The sequence below is a fragment of the Dinoponera quadriceps genome, unplaced genomic scaffold (assembly GCF_001313825.1).
Source record: "Dinoponera quadriceps isolate SergipeBrazil2010 unplaced genomic scaffold, ASM131382v1 scaffold5230, whole genome shotgun sequence".
NCBI classification, from domain to species: domain Eukaryota; kingdom Metazoa; phylum Arthropoda; class Insecta; order Hymenoptera; family Formicidae; genus Dinoponera; species Dinoponera quadriceps.
The window spans coordinates 284199-302219 of NW_014559346.1; the positions used below are offsets into that span (position 1 = coordinate 284199).

Consider the following 18021-nt stretch of genomic DNA (forward strand, 5'->3'; position numbering starts at 1 on the left):
ACTTAACGAAGTAAGAACGCGGGAAGAGGAAAATCCCGCGTGAAGAGAGAACTCTTTTTCGAGAAAACGATTTTTCGTGCGGCGGATCGCGGAGGCGGAAAGAAGGGGAGGGGGACGAGCGTTCCGTTGTAGCGTCGCCCCCCGCGATCCACCCCGGCTCGGTCGTTTATTCGGTCGCAGGACACGACCGCTACGGGTCGAGAAGTCAGTGGATCAGGATTATTTGGGTGCGCGACGCGAGAGTAGATTAGGACGGGGAAAACGGACGGAGGGGGGCTGGGGGTAGAAGCCGACGGAGGAGGAGGTGGCGGAGAGCCGGAGAGAAGGCGAAAGAGCGACGAAATCTCGGTTCCCGAGATTCCTCTCCTATTCCGCGCCCCCGTCGCAAGCCGGGGCCCAACGAGGGGGCTGATTTATAACGGCCATTCGTTCTAATCGTCTTGCATCTCGCAACCTGTCTACCGACGCTCTCTCGTCCGGCTACACCTTATACGGGGTGTCCGAGGACCAACGAGTGTCCTCTTCGTTACGCATTCCTCGGCTGCTCTCGGATTGAATTTTTTTTTCCACCGTCGAGACGCTTTAATAATTTTCGAAGTGATCGACGATTGGAGATACACGATAAAAAAAGGAAGAAAAAAAGAGTCACAACGTTCAAGTAAATATTTGCTAAGGAATATTGGAGTGGGGGGGGGGGGTTCATTTGATTGGGATCAGGTAAACGTTACTTGAGCGCAGCGCACCGAAAGAAGAAAAAGTGTTACATTCGAGTGATATCTATTTAATTCGGATAAAATAAATTACTACACATACACCTTGATAGATATTTACTTGAACGTGGCAATTCTTTTTTTTTTCAGTTTATGACTAGATTGTCCTCGAAAAGGCATCCGCTGGTTTCCCGAATATTCCCATATTCGCGACTGCCTCGCTCGCGGTTAACAAGACGGATCATTTCATCTCTTACTTCATGCGCATCATTCGCGGCGGCTATCACGCTCGGTCGCCTCCGACTCGCGACTACTTCTCGCTGTATTCTCGCGATGGGCCTCGAAAAGAGAGGATAATTTAGCTGCGATCAAAGCTAATCGGCGACGAAGGAGCTGGGCCTAAAAGAGCGCGGCTCTCTCGACGTCGCCTATTAAATAGACGTATCGCGCACGAGTCCGGCTCGAGTCTCCTCAACGTGACGACTGTCACTGCTGTCATCTTCTTCTTCTCACAATGTTCTCTCCGGTCTCTCTCTCTCTCTCTCTCTCTGACGAAATAACAGACGCGCACCGTCATTATCTGTAGTTACAGCCAATCGACGAACGGAGTTACATCGCGCTGACCGCGCATATATTTATGTCTCCTTGTGTATGGAGAACGGAGAGGGATCCCCGTTAGAATTTCAAAGACCCGCCCGGAACCCAAGTTAGAAAATCGAAGCCGGAGGTCTGCTACGTCTGTTGCGGCTGCCACCGGTGTACACCGGTGTGTATATAAATAATACGCGAAATACGTTGCACGAGCGGCGCAACGCTAAATCATCGCCTGGAAGAGGTGACTTGGTCGGCCGTGAGATTATTATTATTATTATTATTATTATTATTCCATGTACGCGAGCCGGGTTAGAGGTACTTACCGCGTACACGACTCGCGCGTGTATCCTTTATCCCCCCTCCCCCCTCTTAGTTCAGAGAGGGGGCAATATGTGGCGAGGGAATAACTAAATCAACGTCATCGGTAAGTTTAATTACCGGCGTGGCAACGGCTGGGCAACAAAAGAAATCGGCCCTCTCGTGCCTCTCGGGTGGTCCGCGAAGACGAGTGGAGAAGATGCGAGACTAGAGAGAATCCGTCTGTCGTACTCGAGGCAGTCAGAGAGAGGGCGAGAGAGAGAGAGAGAGAGAGAAAAGGTGGATGGAGGGATAAAAAATACGTGCCGGTAAGCGAGAGGTAAAAATGGGACGAAAGTTGCGTGTTGTCTGTAAAAATGACAGAGAAATGGTGAGAATGCCGCCGAAGTATTCGTAGAACACACACTGGCGAACATCGCGAAGACACTGCGAAAATAATAGCGCTCATCAGTGGTGCGGATGTGTAAATGCTTCCGTAAAAACAACAGGCGCGCGTGCGACTCTATTAGAATAATTACGGAAGCGCGGAGCGCGTCACTACCACGCGTTTGCATTACCGGCCACCGTCGCACCGGCCATTAATATCTGTCGAACGCGATCGGCAAAAAACGCTCGAATTGCCGGAAAATACAAAGAGACTAATTTGCGATGGAAACGATGCGGATTATTTATGCGAACAGCGCGCGCATGCGTACCGCCTCGCGCGATACCGATGTGACGAGAATTTGTCACACGTCAGTTGTCCCTTTTTTTCTCCCTTTTTCTCTTTATCGCAGTCTCTCCCTCCTCCCCCCTCTCTCTCTCCTTGTTTCATTGATCCCAGTTGTTCTTATTTTCGCACTTTTGCTGAAAGCTGCCGTGGCGTTCACGTAAAAGCTTCACATAGCGCTAATGGATGATGCGAATGAAAATGAAGCGAGCGCTCTCAGCGAGGAAAAAGCGTCCTGTTGTCGGGAGGAAGGGAGGGTTGGAGGGATAGAGAGAGAGAGAGGGAGGGGGGAGAGAGAAGCGTTTAGTCGGATACCGAAGGGAGCCCTATGGGGAGACTATGAGTTTGCACCTAAAGCGGACAGCCGGCGGCACGCGAGGTCGGCACACGAGAGAGAGAGAGAGAGAGATGGCTGCGGCCCATCAGCCCGTTTAATTAATTAAAAGTGCATTAACGGCAGTCACCAGCGGTTTCATGAGGGGAAGCGAGGGTAGGCCCTGGCTCGTGGCGCTGGATACGCGTTTAACGATCCTCCGACCCGGAACGAACCGGAACAACCGCGCTATTACTTTCGTCAACACGACGACGACGGTGTGCCTCTCCTCTTACCCCCCGTGTCGTAATAGACGCCGATTCCCACAGCTTTTCCGAACCCCGCCGAGTCGGACCGTATTTTCCCGGCTCGAGAAATTGACTCGAGTCATCCGTAATAATCCGTGTCACAGTGCTTTTTCCTGTTACAGGTAGAACGTGCCGATATTTCAGCTTTTACACGTAATAATAGCGTTTCCTTGAATGTGACAGTAAAATCTTTTTACTCGAGCAAGTAATATTTCGCACAAGTATATACGTTGTTTCCACGGGATCAAATTTCAGTCAAATAGAAATACTAAATCTAAGGAAACCTTTTTCTCTTCCGCCGTCGAGTTGAAAACTTGCCACTATTATTCGCCCGTGACATTTCATCCCACGAGTGCGCAATCGTGCCTCCCTCCTCTCCTCCACGATCCCCGGAAGAATATTATTCACTTTTAATCCATTTTTAACGATGAGTCTCCAGTCCTTCTTCAGATCGAGGGGGAGGGCGAGAAGGAAATTCGAGATTACGTCTCGTGGTGGCCTGGTTTATCGCGGTGTTATCGAGATTGCGCGCAGATAGAATCGAAATGTACCAGGTGCAAATTACAAGGGGGGGATGCTAAGGTAGCACGGAAGTTTGACGTGCGCTACCAGCTGACTCCTCGCTCGCCGACTCCGCTCGGCCGAGAGAGCGTAGCGTGTAATCACGTTAATGCGCCAACATCGTGAGCAGGCCGGGAGTGATCCCGGTTTCGCCAAAGGGATCATCCCGGCGCGAGTCGCCGCCGTCAACTCTCGAGGAGTGACTCACGCTCGTACGAACGAACGTACGAACGAATTTAAACGATGGCATGACATTTTGCTAATGTGCACTCCTTGAGAGTGCTGATAATACTACTTCTTATCTGAGGTTCTCGACGTCGAAATGGTCGTTCGATAAGTCGATTCTAATCTGTAGCTCCACTGCTGCACTTCTGCACCGCGCTATGTCCTCCCCCTGACTGATCGTATCTTCTGACAAGTCAGTATCTACATTGAAAATTTGCGCTATTATAACCATCGTTATTCCTTCTAAGAGTTTAGCGAATCACCGACAAATCCGAACTTCGATTCGTCGCTGAAGGGGGAAAAAACTTTTTCCGGTATCCGATACAATTGATTCGATCTCGATAGAATGACCAGAGCGAATCAAGCTAAACGGGGATGAAATCTCATGAAATTGCGTCCTCAGTCGAAGTTTCGCCGTTGCGCTTTAATTATATCTAGCGGAATCCGCGTGTTCCTCCTCTCCTTGATGTTAGAAAGAACGAAGACTGTCGGGACTCGGCTCGAAGGGTAGGAATGAAGAAGCGGGGGAAGAAGCTCGGCCGTAATCGCTCTTTCGCTCGCGTCATCAATACGCCTGGACTAAAAGTATTGACTTCGAAGCCGAATGTTGGCCGCGCGATGTTAATCGCCGTTTGTCGCTGCACCTGGATTTATGCGCGCCGGCAGAAGGTGCGCGCGCACCACGGCAATATATAACCCGAGGTGTCCTAATGAGGGGAGTGGATCCGCAGGATGTGCGGATCGCGTGAGACGAGCGTCTAACAATGCGAGAGATCGATGACGGAGCGTGCTGTGTGGCGTGGCGGGTCAAAGCGGAAAAAACGGGGATGGCGGTCGATAGCGGCACGAGCAGCGATATGCTCGCGAGAAAGGGGGGAGGAGGGAAGAAAATCGGCGAAAAAGCGATCGTCAAATGATAATTGATTAGGAAAATATCACCACTACTACTGTGTATCACTCAAAAGCTGACGTGTCACGCCGAAAACTGTCGTTCCGACTTCGCCCGAGTCGGGATATTCTCGAGTCGAGATCGTTTCTTTGCGAATTGTTCTCGCGACATCAGGGCGATAAGCAACTACACACGGTTTTCCAGAGATTCTGAGAGGTTTCCACTTTGAATTATTATCATGAATACTTCGCACCGGGATAAAGATATCGACACTTTTTCAAAAAGAAAGAAAAAGAAACTTCGTTTTTCTAAGAAATTTAACACGCGACTTCTTTATGTGGGAGAACCTCCGTGTTTAACCGTGCAGCTAACGAAAATACAGCTTCGTTACGCGATAATGAGGGAAAACCAACTGATCCCGATGACGTGTGTCATCATCAGGCTGTGAAAGTCGTGATAAGCGCATTGAATTCGGGAAAGAGAGAGAGAGAAAGAATGTGAGGAGGGGGGAGGGGGGATGGCATACGCGAGGGTGGTCGCGAGGCTAAAGTGAATTAACATCGCGGCGTAACGACTTTATGACGAGCGATTAAGCCGCCTCTGACCTCCGCTGGTTATTCGATTAAACGCGCCGCGCGATCGGCTGGTAAACGGTCGTGGACAAACAGCGGCGAAGCTACGTTATCGCGGGGAAGGCATCACACGTGTTTCACGCGAGGGAGCGAAAGAGGGTCGACGACGGCGACGGCAGCGCGTGTGCCACGTGCCGAGTTGTTAACGCAAACGTGTAACGTTGTCGAACGTGAACGAGGGGGGCCGAAGGGGGGGGGGGATGTGCCCACGTGCGCACGTGCGTTTCAATACGGCATAATATGATGTTGCATGTCCATATTCATTAAATAATTTTCCGGCCCGGGGAGCCCGGAAGGCCGGATAAGTCACGATTAATAAACGACGGACGCCTCTCGATCGGCCGCGAATTTCACGACGTGAATCGCGAGATCCGCCGGTCTCTCTTGTGTCTTCAAGTGTACGTGTCGCTGTACCTGTTGAGATGTTACTGGACGCGCCCGAATTTTGTACACTCCATTGGCTACCGGCTTTGTAAGCTCTCGGCTGGCATATCCATCGAATTAATGTTGAGGATACCGTTATTCTACGAAGGTATTTTCTTCTGACGTCACTTCACTCGGCCGTTATACGTGACCTTGAACAAGTACCCCACGCTGGTCGCACTGTCAGTGATAACGGGAACAGACGTGAGTTTCGAGCGTGTGCGTGTGTCAATTGAAATTGAGTTTTACTTTTGTCTACGTTGGTGAAGGGAAAAATCAATCTCTGCGTGAAAAATATCGACATCTAATTTCCATCTCGTTCATCGAAATGGGAGGGATGCTTGTCCGGGGCGATAATCCGCATCCGATTTCATTCACGGGGAGTCGAAAGGTGAAAAGGTGTTTTCAAAAGTTTTCACGGGTGTCCGTTCCAAGCGGAAACGGATCATTTCGATAGAGCGGCATTTTTACTCAACCGGAGTGCGAGAAGGAGTACCTCGGATGCTTCTCTTTGAAACAACATCCGTGACGACTACCGTTCTCTGAGGTTACATCGGCAGGGTTGCGTCGACTATTACCGGCGCTTTTTCAAGCCCGAGTAAGGTCGGGCACTTTCAAATCACCATATATACATAGGACGGGGAAAAAATTGAAATCCCAACGGGAGTCGCAGGGCATGGAAAGTGCATCGGCGCCGAATCATTCATTTTCAAACGCCTGATATATTTCATACGTTTATTACGTTTTCCGTGACACACGCGGCCGGCGAAATACGCGCGCGGATTACGCCGCATCGCCGCGCACGTATCACTCTCTCGCGTCGGCGAGCGCACGAAGGAATTGAGCAGAGCCGAGTTCCGAGATCAAGTCACGCGTAGCCTAAAAGAAAGTCGTTTAAAGGTCAGCGCGGCACACGGCTCGACTTGCATCACAAATGCCAATCTACTTACGAAATGTATACAGAGAACAATGATACTCTCCTGCCTACCGTCGCCATCGCCATCGCCCCGATATTCGCCTCTTCATCCTAGTCGCCGTCCTTTTGCACTTGCGCAACCCGGCCAATACGAATATCGATTTTCCTCCCTCCGTTTTCAACCCCCCTCGCCACTTTCAGCACCGACGGGCCGACGTGACGCGCGTTCCCCGTCCGGGATTTTCAGCAAATTTGCCGCCCGCGGCCAATCCTGTCGCGCGCTGCTAGTGTCGATGATGGCTCGCTTATCGTGAGGAAGGCGAATTCGCTCCTCTCTTTCTCTCTCCGATGCCGATCGAGCAATCGTTCGTGCCGCGATCTCGATCTCCCGCGCGATTACCTGTCTCGATCTCTCGCTTTCCGCCTCGCGGACGACGCCGCCTCTCGCGGAATGCTCGCGCGCGAACTTATCCACCGGCTCGCGACGCCGTCCCGGTATCTGCCAGCGTCATCTCATTCATATATCCGCGAAATAATGCTGAATAATTTCACCATAAATACGGCGCGTCCGCGTGGGCGTAAAGTAACGATAATGCAAGTAAATAATGGACGCGGGAGAGTTTTATTACCTAGGCGGCTGAATGGGGCGAGATAGAATCTACGTGTCCGCGCCGCGCCGCGCCATAATGCCCGCTACGTGTGTGTGCGTGGATATGCCTTGTGCCGCAGCCCCCTCGGAGAGTCCGAGGATGCGAGGGATCCTCCGTACACCTCCTCGTGCACGGTCCTCGACATGTCGCTCGGTCTTTACCCAATGCGACGCGACGTCACCCGAAGTTCGGATGAGAAAGAGAGAGGGAGAGAGAACAACGTTTATTACATCCTAAGGCGAGCCCTTTAAGAAGAAGCGAGATGCAGGGTAGAGTCGGGAAGAAATAACGATATTCCGCTGATTCTAAATCAAATGAAACGGAAATAATTACGCGAAAGCAAGAGGGAACTAAGAATGAATGAGAGGTCCACTTTAGAGAGTGGGTTACAAAGTAACTTTAAGTCATACATACCTGAGGGGAGAAGAACAAATTGGGCTGTAAATTTGTTAATTTAAGCTCTCGAATCTAAGCCCAAGCGGGCTCCGCAATGAGAAGATTTAGGCCGTAAAGCGAGAAAAAAAATTAATTATGATTGATCGACTTCTTACAATCTTACGCCTCAAATTCTCCATGCAGTCCCCTCCCTCCCGTCCTCCCCCGCTTTGGAGGGGCTTCTTCTCCCTTGATGCCGGTAAAACGTAATTGTCGCGAAAAATCCCTCCCTTACGAGGTGAAATCAATCGATATACTTCAATATGTATCTTAGTGTACAAGAATGATTCGAGGTTCGCGTCGCGAGAGAAAACGAATCGAAGCGGAGAGGAACTCCCGGGCAGGTACGCGGATCGAGGTCAGCGCGTATCGACGAGTCCGACACGGGCCGTGACAGGTCGCGCGCGCCTTCGTCTTTCGGGCACATACTCGCTCGCTCGAGCGTGATCGCGCGTCGCGTGATCGCGGCCGCGCGATCCAATTCGCGCGACGGCCGCGCGATGATAAGCTCGCTCGCCCCGAGATCTCGCTCGCTCTCTCGGCGCGAGGTCAGCCGCGCGGGGCGGTTTCATGGCTGACATTTTCCTGGGCGTTTATCGTGATAATGCGGCTTTAGGTCAGAGGGTGTGGCTTCCCCAGATTGATTCGACGAGGTCGCTTCTGCGCACTGCGTTTCCACCTTCGCTATTCACGGCGGCGGCGAGCATCACGATGGCGTTGCATCGCGGCTGCCTCTCTCTCTCTCTCTCTCGTCGGCGCTCTTTGTTGCACATCACTTCCATCGCGCCTTCGCGTTTCTATCGGCGCGGATCGAATTTCGGCCGATGCTATATATCTGGCCCGTTTCCGATGCACGGATTTGCGGCGTAGCTCGCGCGCGAATTGTCTGCCTCCGGACGCATCAAAGACGCCGAAGATGTTGCGCAATTCGCGTAATGCGATAAGCATCTGTGTATTAGTTTGTCACATGCATGATATATATATAACACGTGTGGAAATGTGTCATTAAAAGGTGACTGCGTGTGAAATTAACACACACACGCGCGCAGGTTTAGATTCGCGGAGTTTTCGCGCACGGACCACCTAGCCGAGCCTAAGCCGCCGAGGCCGAACGGCAGGAACGCGGGGGGGCGCGGGAAAAGTTCCCGCCGCTCCGGAATCATTGACAGCATGCTAATGCGCGTCGGAGGAGAACGGATATATCTCGGCGTCCGCCGGTACAGAACGGACTGGATTTATCGGCGCGCGCCGAGGGGGGGAGGGGGAGAAATAATTCCTTTTTCCGAGGACGACTGCAACGTCGCGTCCTCGTCGTCGGTCAGCCGTCGTCGACGTCGACGACGACGACGTTGTTGTTATTGCGATACAACCGGCGCGATCAACTGGAATAATCAAGCGGAGGATATTAGCGTATACGCTCGCTCGCGTGGGAGTGCGCGCACACGCGCGCCCACACGGACGCACGCACGGATGCGCGCGCGTGCACACACACAGGCGCGCGCATCGGCGGCATAATGACGACGCAGTATCGACGGCGTGGGTGTTCGTTCTCGCTCCGACAGATTCGAAAACGCATTATTAACACCGGCGACCCTGGCTCTATGATTACGCGCATTAATAGCCGGATGGACGAACTTTGCTCGCGCTCCGCACTATCATTATCGCAACGCGAGAAAGAGACGGATGAACGAGACCGCAGGAAAAGAGGCAGGGCCCGCTCTCCTCTCGGGCCTCCGAGATGGAACGAGAAAGAAAATTACGAAACGCAGGCGCGCGTTCGTTCTCGAACGAGCGTACTTAATTTCGCACGCGCTCTCGCACGTAATATAATCGCGCGTTCCCGGGCGTATTTTATTATCGCGTTTGCAATCCACGTCGGAGGGGGAAGGAGGGGGGACGTCAAACTCGCTTTTCGCGCTTACGTTTAACGTCGTCGAAACGTCGGCTAACGGGAGGAGAAGTGATCGCACAGGTGACTAACGCCGCGACGTTGACGCGTTGTCGCTTTATTTAGGCGGAGTTACGCGCTAGAGAAATGACTCCGTCTGATTCAGATGTGTGTGTGTGTGTGTGTGTGTGTGTCTGTGTGTGAAAATAAGTAATATATATTGTAGAATTAAGAGTTTAACATAGGGCCAAAGTTTCGACCGGGCTCTCTCTCTATCTCTCTTTCTCTCGCATCACCGGGGGGAATTGAAATCACCGGGATGATAGCAGCCTCGAGTCCCTCGATTCTCCCTTTCTTCGGTCGCAAAAGTAAATTCTCTTCGGCCTTTCGCCGCTCGTAAAATCGGTACCTTCGCGATTGTCGGCGCTATCGTTCGTCGACACGACGCGGCGAACGCTGTACGATTTATGGCAGATTTAAGTATAATGTTTCGCGCGCGCGCGTCCGAGCCCGTATCGTGCCTCGCACGCGCGCAAACTCCTTTTCAAATTGCATATCAGGCACGATCGAGTGTCGCGAGTGTACCAATCTTCCGACGATGAATTATTCATTGTGTAAATAATTCATAAATTACTGACGAGCGCACAAAGTCGTCCGAGCAGGTCCGATCGAAGCAGCCTCGAAAGAAGCGTCGGATGGAATTTTTTCTCAACGAATCGACGGCGACGTCCCTCTCGGCGAAAAAACCGAGCGACGAATTAGAAACGGCAATTGGAATGAGGGAACAACGTCTTCTTTTCCGTTTCCGACGAGAAATGTTCAGCTCTCGACACGTTTGAATGATAAAATATTCGATCTCCTCGACTTCTTCCCGAGCATTGAAGCTTCGCATTTCGATATGAAAATTCTATCGTTTAAAGTCGACGTTTATTTTCGAGATCGAGACTTGTTTCCAAGTCATCCCCGGGATTTCCGAGGATTTTGAGTCTGACGTCCCCAGGATGTCACCACCGGGAATCCTTAATATTCCGCAAGAGAAAGAAACAAAATCCCCCTCCCTAAATTTCCTCTCCGACATTTGGCGCGCGAATTCTCCGATCCGAGCGCGGAGAGATCCCGAGAGACGAGCGTGTCAGAGTGTTCGTAAGAATCGACGCCCCGTAACCCTCCCTTCAACCCCTTCTCGAGGCTTACATTTCCGACGAGCGAGAACAATATCGAGAACTGAGCATCGACGAGAACCGCCGGGAAGAGCGAGAAGGGGGGGGGGTTCTTCGGTACAACCTGAACGTTATATGCGGCCCAGCCGGGCGCGCGCTCGTCCTCCTCGTCGTCTCTCGAGGAGAAGGAAGAGGGTGAACGCGAGTAAGCGAGCGGTGGAGCGCGTCTCGGCGAGGCGCGCGAGGGCGGCGTTGCTCGTGCGGTACAAATCATGCGGAGGATGACGCGGCATCGCTTGCCTCCGCCGCTTCTTCCGTCACTCCACCTCCAGCCCGTGCTGGACGTCGTAGGGCGTTGCATGTTAACGGGGCCCCGACACGGGGACTTCTACGCGCGAACGCGCGTATCACCATACCGCAAGTCACTCGCTCTCTCCCTCCGTATCTCTTTCTCCCGGTACACACGGTGTTTCGTGACATTAATTGTTATTGTTATTATTACGATTGTTATTATTACGTTGCATATCGAGGCCCGAATTGCCGTCGAGTGAGAAAAAGAAATGCTCGGGGGAGGGAGGGGAGTTTTTCAGAGCAATTTGTATCCGCTCAACTCGTCATCATTGATGTCCCTATGACGATACTATTATTAGGTGTGCGAATTAATTCGCTATCTATTTTGGGGGGGGAATTCAAAGTGTTCATTCAGAAAAAGGCAAGTACGCACATTTTTATATTCGAAATAAGACCTGGCGGTTTCGACTGTTTTTAAAAGTGCGTATCCGCAAGGACGATGTTGAGGCGCGCGAAATGGGTGGGCGATCCGACGGGGCGAATAAGCCGCGATGAGGGAGAATTTCCCAGCCCCGATGCACAGACGAGATCCTCCGTCCCTTTCGCAGTGGGTGTGACCGCGCAGCCGGAATCACCCGCCTAGTCCCGTCGCCGGTGAAAGGTCATTTTGCAAGTTTTACGGTTGGTATCGCAGCACCTTCACCCGGAGCGGAACGAATCATTTCGGTAGACTGGAGCGGCATATTTATTCAACCGGAGTGCAAAATAGATGCTTTCCTTGCCGTTTTCCTGAGCTTTATATCGGCAAAAGGCCGTTCAACAAGGCTATTACAACGCTTCTCAAGTCTTAAGTCTGCCGGATCGCCATACAGAACGGAAAGGGAAATTTAAATCTGCACCGGAGTTGCAGAACATTAAAATGCAAAGCGCACGGCGAATTAATCGGTACACCTGATAAATCTTGGTCGCCGGCACCGATTCCCGATTTCTGCGCCGGCCGATCGTTCCCCTCTTCACCGTGCAACGATATAATAATCATACGTGTTCTTCTTCTGTCCCTCCCCCTCCCCCCTCTCTCCCTCCCCTAGACGTCGGACCTGGACACTTTGCTGTGCAGGCAGGATCTCGACCGTCTACAGAAGCTGGACGAGGATGAGTCGGAGAGGGAGGCGCGTGAGCAGTCGGTGCACATGGAGGACTTCTTCGAGGTCGGCGGGCCGGTGTGCAGCCGGCCGCAGGCGAGCTTCGTCTCCGCCAGGAGTCAGCCGGCCGGCAACGACGACGACGTCTTCCTCAGACCGCCGCTCTGGGAGGACATCACGTCGAGCATTCAGAAGCTGGACCCGGAGAACGCGGACATGCTCGGCTCGCAGCCGCACGTCAAGCTGGAAACGGACGACGTGACGCCGCCGCCGGTGCTGTCCCCGGTGGAGATCAAGACGGAGCCGTTGCCGCCCCAGCCGACCCTGCACCTTCTCGAGGGGCCCGCCGCGAATCCCGCCGCGCAGAGCGCCTTCCCGACCGGCCACCCCAACCCGCCGAGCGTCCAGCACGTGGTGCATCATCGGACGTCGACGACGCTCTTCAAGAGCTACCCCAACAATAATAACAATAACAACAACAACAATAACAACAATAACAACAACAACAACAACAGCGGCAGCAACGCGAGCGTGAACGGCAGTAGTGCGAACGGGAACAGCAACGGCAGCGTCAACGACAATGTCGGCAGCAACAACGGCGGCGGCAACAGTGATTCGACGACGAGTCATCACGGCGGCGGCGGCGGCCATCAGGCGAGCGGCAACGCGACGTCGCCGCTCTACGGCTCGATGACGAGGCTGATGTATATTTCGCCGCTGACGCCACCGATCTCCGACCCGGGCTCGCCTATCGGCGCCGGTCCACCCAGGCGGACGCCGCCACCCCCGTATCCGCAGCCGCCGATCCTGAATCCGGCCCACCGGATCCAGCCGCCGTCGATGGCGGCCAAGTTCAACAGGCGGAACAACCCGGAACTGGAGAAGCGCCGGGTGCACCACTGCGACTTCATAGGTGAGCGTTTGATCTTCTTATCTCGGTGCGCGTTTCCTCCGTGGAAATGTTGTGCTGATGATTTTACTGAAATTCTCTCTCTCTTTCTTTGTCGCTCTCTCAATTGACCCCGTTTCACTGTCATTCCGCCGCATGTGCGGCCAATTCTCAGTTAGATTCGGTAAATTTCAACGGTGTACATTAACTTTCCTTATATTCGAGTACTGGCGTATTATGAATTTGACGAACAGCGAGATGCGAAAGTTACTGGGAAATTACTGAGATTTATAATAACAGATGTTTCCAAATAATCGTAATTTTTATCGTAAAATTCAGCGTATCGCTGTGAAATGTAACGAAAGTTCAAGTATAATTCTGTCAAGTAATAAGAGACAATTGACAACAGTTATCCGAGTAAAAAAAAAAAAGAAAACAGAACCGCCATGCAAGAATCTTTCTGTTCCTCACAACCGGGTTTGTTTTCGTCCGTCAGGCAACGGACGGAATTCAGTTCACGTTTCGGCCGAATGATTTTTTCCGGTGTGCACGTGCACTCGGACCGTTGGAGAAACTCTCGCGAAACGACGACGACGAGGGCGAGTCTCCCCGTTCGCCGAGGCTCGGGAAACGAGATCTCGACGACGGGAGATCTCCCGCTCGGCTAATTTCGACACTCAACTCTCCGCTCTCTTCTCTTTCGCAGGTTGTACGAAAGTCTACACGAAGAGCTCGCACCTGAAGGCTCACCAGCGGATACACACCGGTGAGTGAGCGAGAAAAAGCGTATTTCAGCGAATTTCACGTACGTTGTGTTGTTGCTAAACTTGCGAGCGTTGCGTAGAATTAAAAGGGGGAGAAGCCACTGTGTGTGTATGTGTGTGTATTCTCTGGTAATTAGGTATGTAGCTCATCTATGGAGCGAGACGGAGTTTGAAACGCGCGAGGTCAAGCACTCCGCGTGGGCAGGGCGCACTCCCGTGTCTCTCTCTCCCTTTCTCTCTGTCCCTCTCTTTCTCTCTCTCTCTCTCTCTCTTCGTTTCCACAGCGTTTCTCCGTGCGGGCGGCGCGCGATGTCGCGCAAAAGCGCTTTTATTTCTGTACGTAAACGTACAGAAGGGACGCACGCTCGTGATGTGCGCGCGACTCTCCGTTTCTCCGTAGCGAGCGAGCGAAGCGCTAGTGATCGACCCACATCCTATCCGTGTCCAAGCTCCTCCGTCGCAACACACACGCGCGCACACACACACACACACACAGCACCGCCACCAACACGACTAAACGCGGGCGATACCTGAGCGAATACGCACGCACGCGTTCTCACACGCGCGTCGGAGCGCACGCGGCAGCGAGATAGGGAGGGGCGCGGCGAAGGGGAAAGAGCAGGAGAGAGAACGAGGAAGAGAGAGGGAGAGAGGGGGAGAATGGGAGATAGGTGAAGAAAGAGACGGAGAGACACGGTGCTTCCCGCACACGTGCCTACGCGGCAGTTTCCCGCGGAATGCAAGCCGGAGGCATCTTAAGTGCGATGTACCACTTTCGAATTGATATCCCGGCTGCTTTTTGCACGGGTAAAACCCGTGTGTGTCGTTGTCGTCGTGCCTCGAATCCGATCGGAAACGAGCGGCGTCAAGCGGCGGCGGCCGCCGAACAACGGGATGAATGGCGCGGGCGTCCGCAGCTCGCTTTCTTCTTCTTCTTCTTTCTTCTCTTCTTCCTCCTCATCCTCTTCTTCTCACACACAATACGGCCGGCAATAGCCAGAATTAATTCGCCGCTCGGCGACTCGTGTCTACGACGCGTTCCCGACGCGTCCACCGGCCGAGTTCTGGCAAGAAGACACTTCGTCCTGCTTGGATCTCGCTTGGAAAAACGTCGATCGATCGTCGATTCTCGCGAGATCACGGCGATGAGGATATTTCAATTCGGACGAGTAGCCGCCTCGGCGCGGAAAGAATCTCGAGAGGGACACGTGGTCCCCCCGAGAGTCGGTCGGTCGGTCGGTCGATCGCGACTCGTGAATGAACTCTCGGCCGCATGCTGCGCCGGCATCACTCCGGTCTCGGCTTCATTATTAACTCATTCGGGCTTGATAATGTCGTCGTCGCGAAAATAAAAGACGGCCGATTAATACGTAATTCATCGGCTCGATATATCCCGTGACCGCGCGAATAATATGATAATTAATGCATGATTAATGCGAGGACGTCGCGGCCTGCGCGAATATGTAAAAGTATAAGACGATCAATTATATATACGCGATATAATATAAACGTTTCTCGGCGTCGTGAATAATGCATGATTAAGTGATCGAGCGACTATGCATTCCGTATAAGCGTGTAATATTATTAATATTTAATATGCCGAGAATATATTCTTAGACGTAATATTCTAGAATATGTTCTTAGACGTAATATTCTAATAATATTCTAGCGATATCATTTAATATTACGTAATATTTCTGGAATATTAAGAGATGGTTAACTCCTGATAATATTTGAAAAATAATGTTATTTAATATCATCGCAATATTATATATTTTTTTAAATATTATATTATATATTTTTTTAAATATGTATATATAATATATGTAATTGGAATTATTTACTTGAAATGTATTGCAACACCAATTGTCTTATTATATAAATAACGTTGAGATAATTCTGTGTAAAAATACGTTTTATATTTAAAAAAATGATACATATACATATAAAAATATTACACAACATTAGAATATTATAGGAATATTATTAATTATATTTATTGTATTAATTTGGAATAGTATTCATATATAATATTCTACTCTCTTCTCATATTATGCGCTTATGTGGGTTTTATCCTCAATATGTCCCGATTAAACGGCCGTTTTCTCGCGTCTCGCGAGTTTCTTTCCGCGATCTCGTCGTCTCTCTCGGCGACTTCGATCCTCCGTTCTCCGGACTTTCGGGATTGTCCCCGTGGAGTTATGATTAATTAATCGCGGCGAGTTATGTTATCGCCGGTCGTCGTACAATACGCGACGTTAATTGGACTTACTCGGTCAGCTCGCGCGAGAAAGCATCGACGGGCGGTCGCTCTCGTCCGAAGAGATCTGGAGCGAAGTAGGGCTAGGAAGCGTATTTGGAAAGCAACTCGTCCGCGCGAACGGAACTCGCGCGGCATGCCCGAGTGAAAGTGATCCGAAATTAACGGGGACGTCTGGATACGCTCGTAGGTTGTCACCCGGACTGATCGACTTCGGATGTGCCGTCGCGCCAGAAACGCGCGCGCGTCTCTCTTTCTCTCTCTCGCGCAACTTAGAGATGCAAATCGAGAAGAATTCGAGAAATGAATCGCCTGCGACTTCTGGCAAGTAAGCTTTGAATTTCGTGAAAAAAAAAGACGCCGAATTGACTTGTTGACACCTAATATTCTACTACCTCACAGCTGCTGCTGTGCGCTCTGAAGCTCTTAAAAGCAACCACACTATGCGAAAACTTCGGCCGAGGAACTTCCCTCTCGGCGCGATACTCGGTGCCGCTGCCGTGTTTTTACACCGCGGATGTCACATCCGAGATCCCGGATTCGGAATGCGCTCGAAATCGCGCGGATCGCGGGAGAGATTTATTATCCGCGTCCCGCGCGACCCTCGTGTGTCCTTTTTCCGACTGTCAGGACTCGGGAGTCGCGAATTCACGCGAGAGAGAACCGAGTCTCCGGGCGACGATGGAAGGGAAACTCAGGCAACGAAAAGCAACCGCGGCAGGTCGCTCGTTCTCTCTCTCCCTCTCTCTCTCTCGCCGAGATCGGCTCGCTCGTCCGCCTCTCGGCGGGTGGAATTCTCACGAACGCGCGATACCGTGAATGGATGATGCTCGTGGTAGTAGTACCGTTCCCTCGGCTGTGCGTCGCGTGGCGCGATGCTGCTCGCCGCGGCGCGCAACTCTCCCGGCGTGGCACAGGGCGGCGGCGGCGAAGACCGGTTAGGGTCGTCTCCGTACAGCGCGAGGAGGACAGGAACGAGCTAGAAGGATGCGTGGGTGTATCTCTCAGCTATCGAGTTCTTTCTTCTTCTCTCCCGTTCCCTCTCTGCGCACCCTCTTCTCCATTTCCTCCCTCACCTCTCTCTCTCTCTCTCTCTCGCTCGCTCGCTCGCACACTCTCCGTCTTTTTCCCGTCGATCCCGTCTCGATCGCCTTAGCTCTCGCTCGCTCGTGCTCGCGCGCGAGAGATCCTTCCTCGCGATCGAATTCGCGAGGTCGGAGAGGCAACGTTCGATGCAGGCCGCGGGCGGGACGGTGTGCGCGAGCTTAGAGAACGGATCGGGTAATTTGTAAGGTGCACTCCGATGACGATTCCACGACGGTGCGGGCTCGCAGCACCTAAGGCTGCGAGGATCCCCCGCGCACTGAGAGGAAGATTCCTTCAGGTTTAATACGTTTTCTACACGCATCTAAACAGGTTTCATCAAGTCGTCCCCTCCCCCGCCGGGATCCTGCGAATCCGCGGATTCATTCTGTATCCGAATGTTTGTGACGGTACATCCGCACGCGATTCGTGCGCATCTTCCCAACCCGGGAACAGTCGCCTTACTTTTTTTTCTTTTTACGTTAACGATCAGTCGGGGTCATTTAGACCCCAAATGAAAAACCGCTATTATTAACGAAATATATAGAATCCCGGGTTAATCGTCTGTGAGGGGTGAACATACGTCGGGAGCTTAATGACAATAAGGAAGGCGCATTCACCGGTAATCGGGCGGAGAGCTGAGGCGGAATGCGGGCATGTTGGCTCGCATTAGTCGTTCAGCGCATTCGGCCCGCGAGCGCGCGGTCGGTCCGGCCGGCTCGCGATTGCGCTAGAATACAGGTGAGCGTGTTGCGGCATGCAGGTACAGTTAAAGGTCACACCGTTGCATCTCTCGCAGCTGAGAGAGGCGCGAGAAGGTATATATATATATACATATATATATATATATATATATATATA

The 18021-nt window shown here is 52.0% G+C and overlaps 1 protein-coding gene across 1 annotated transcript in view; it reads left to right on the plus strand.

Moving 5' to 3' along the window:
• LOC106750385 (ras guanine nucleotide exchange factor P-like) overlaps nt 1–18021 on the plus strand; it is a 48581-nt gene that overhangs the window by 28326 nt on the left and 2234 nt on the right. Inside the window, exons 2-3 of the mRNA XM_014630716.1 lie at nt 12111–13077; nt 13760–13819. Of these exons, the coding sequence (XP_014486202.1) occupies nt 12111–13077; nt 13760–13819 (1027 nt within the window). The remainder of the gene's footprint in view (nt 1–12110; nt 13078–13759; nt 13820–18021) is intronic.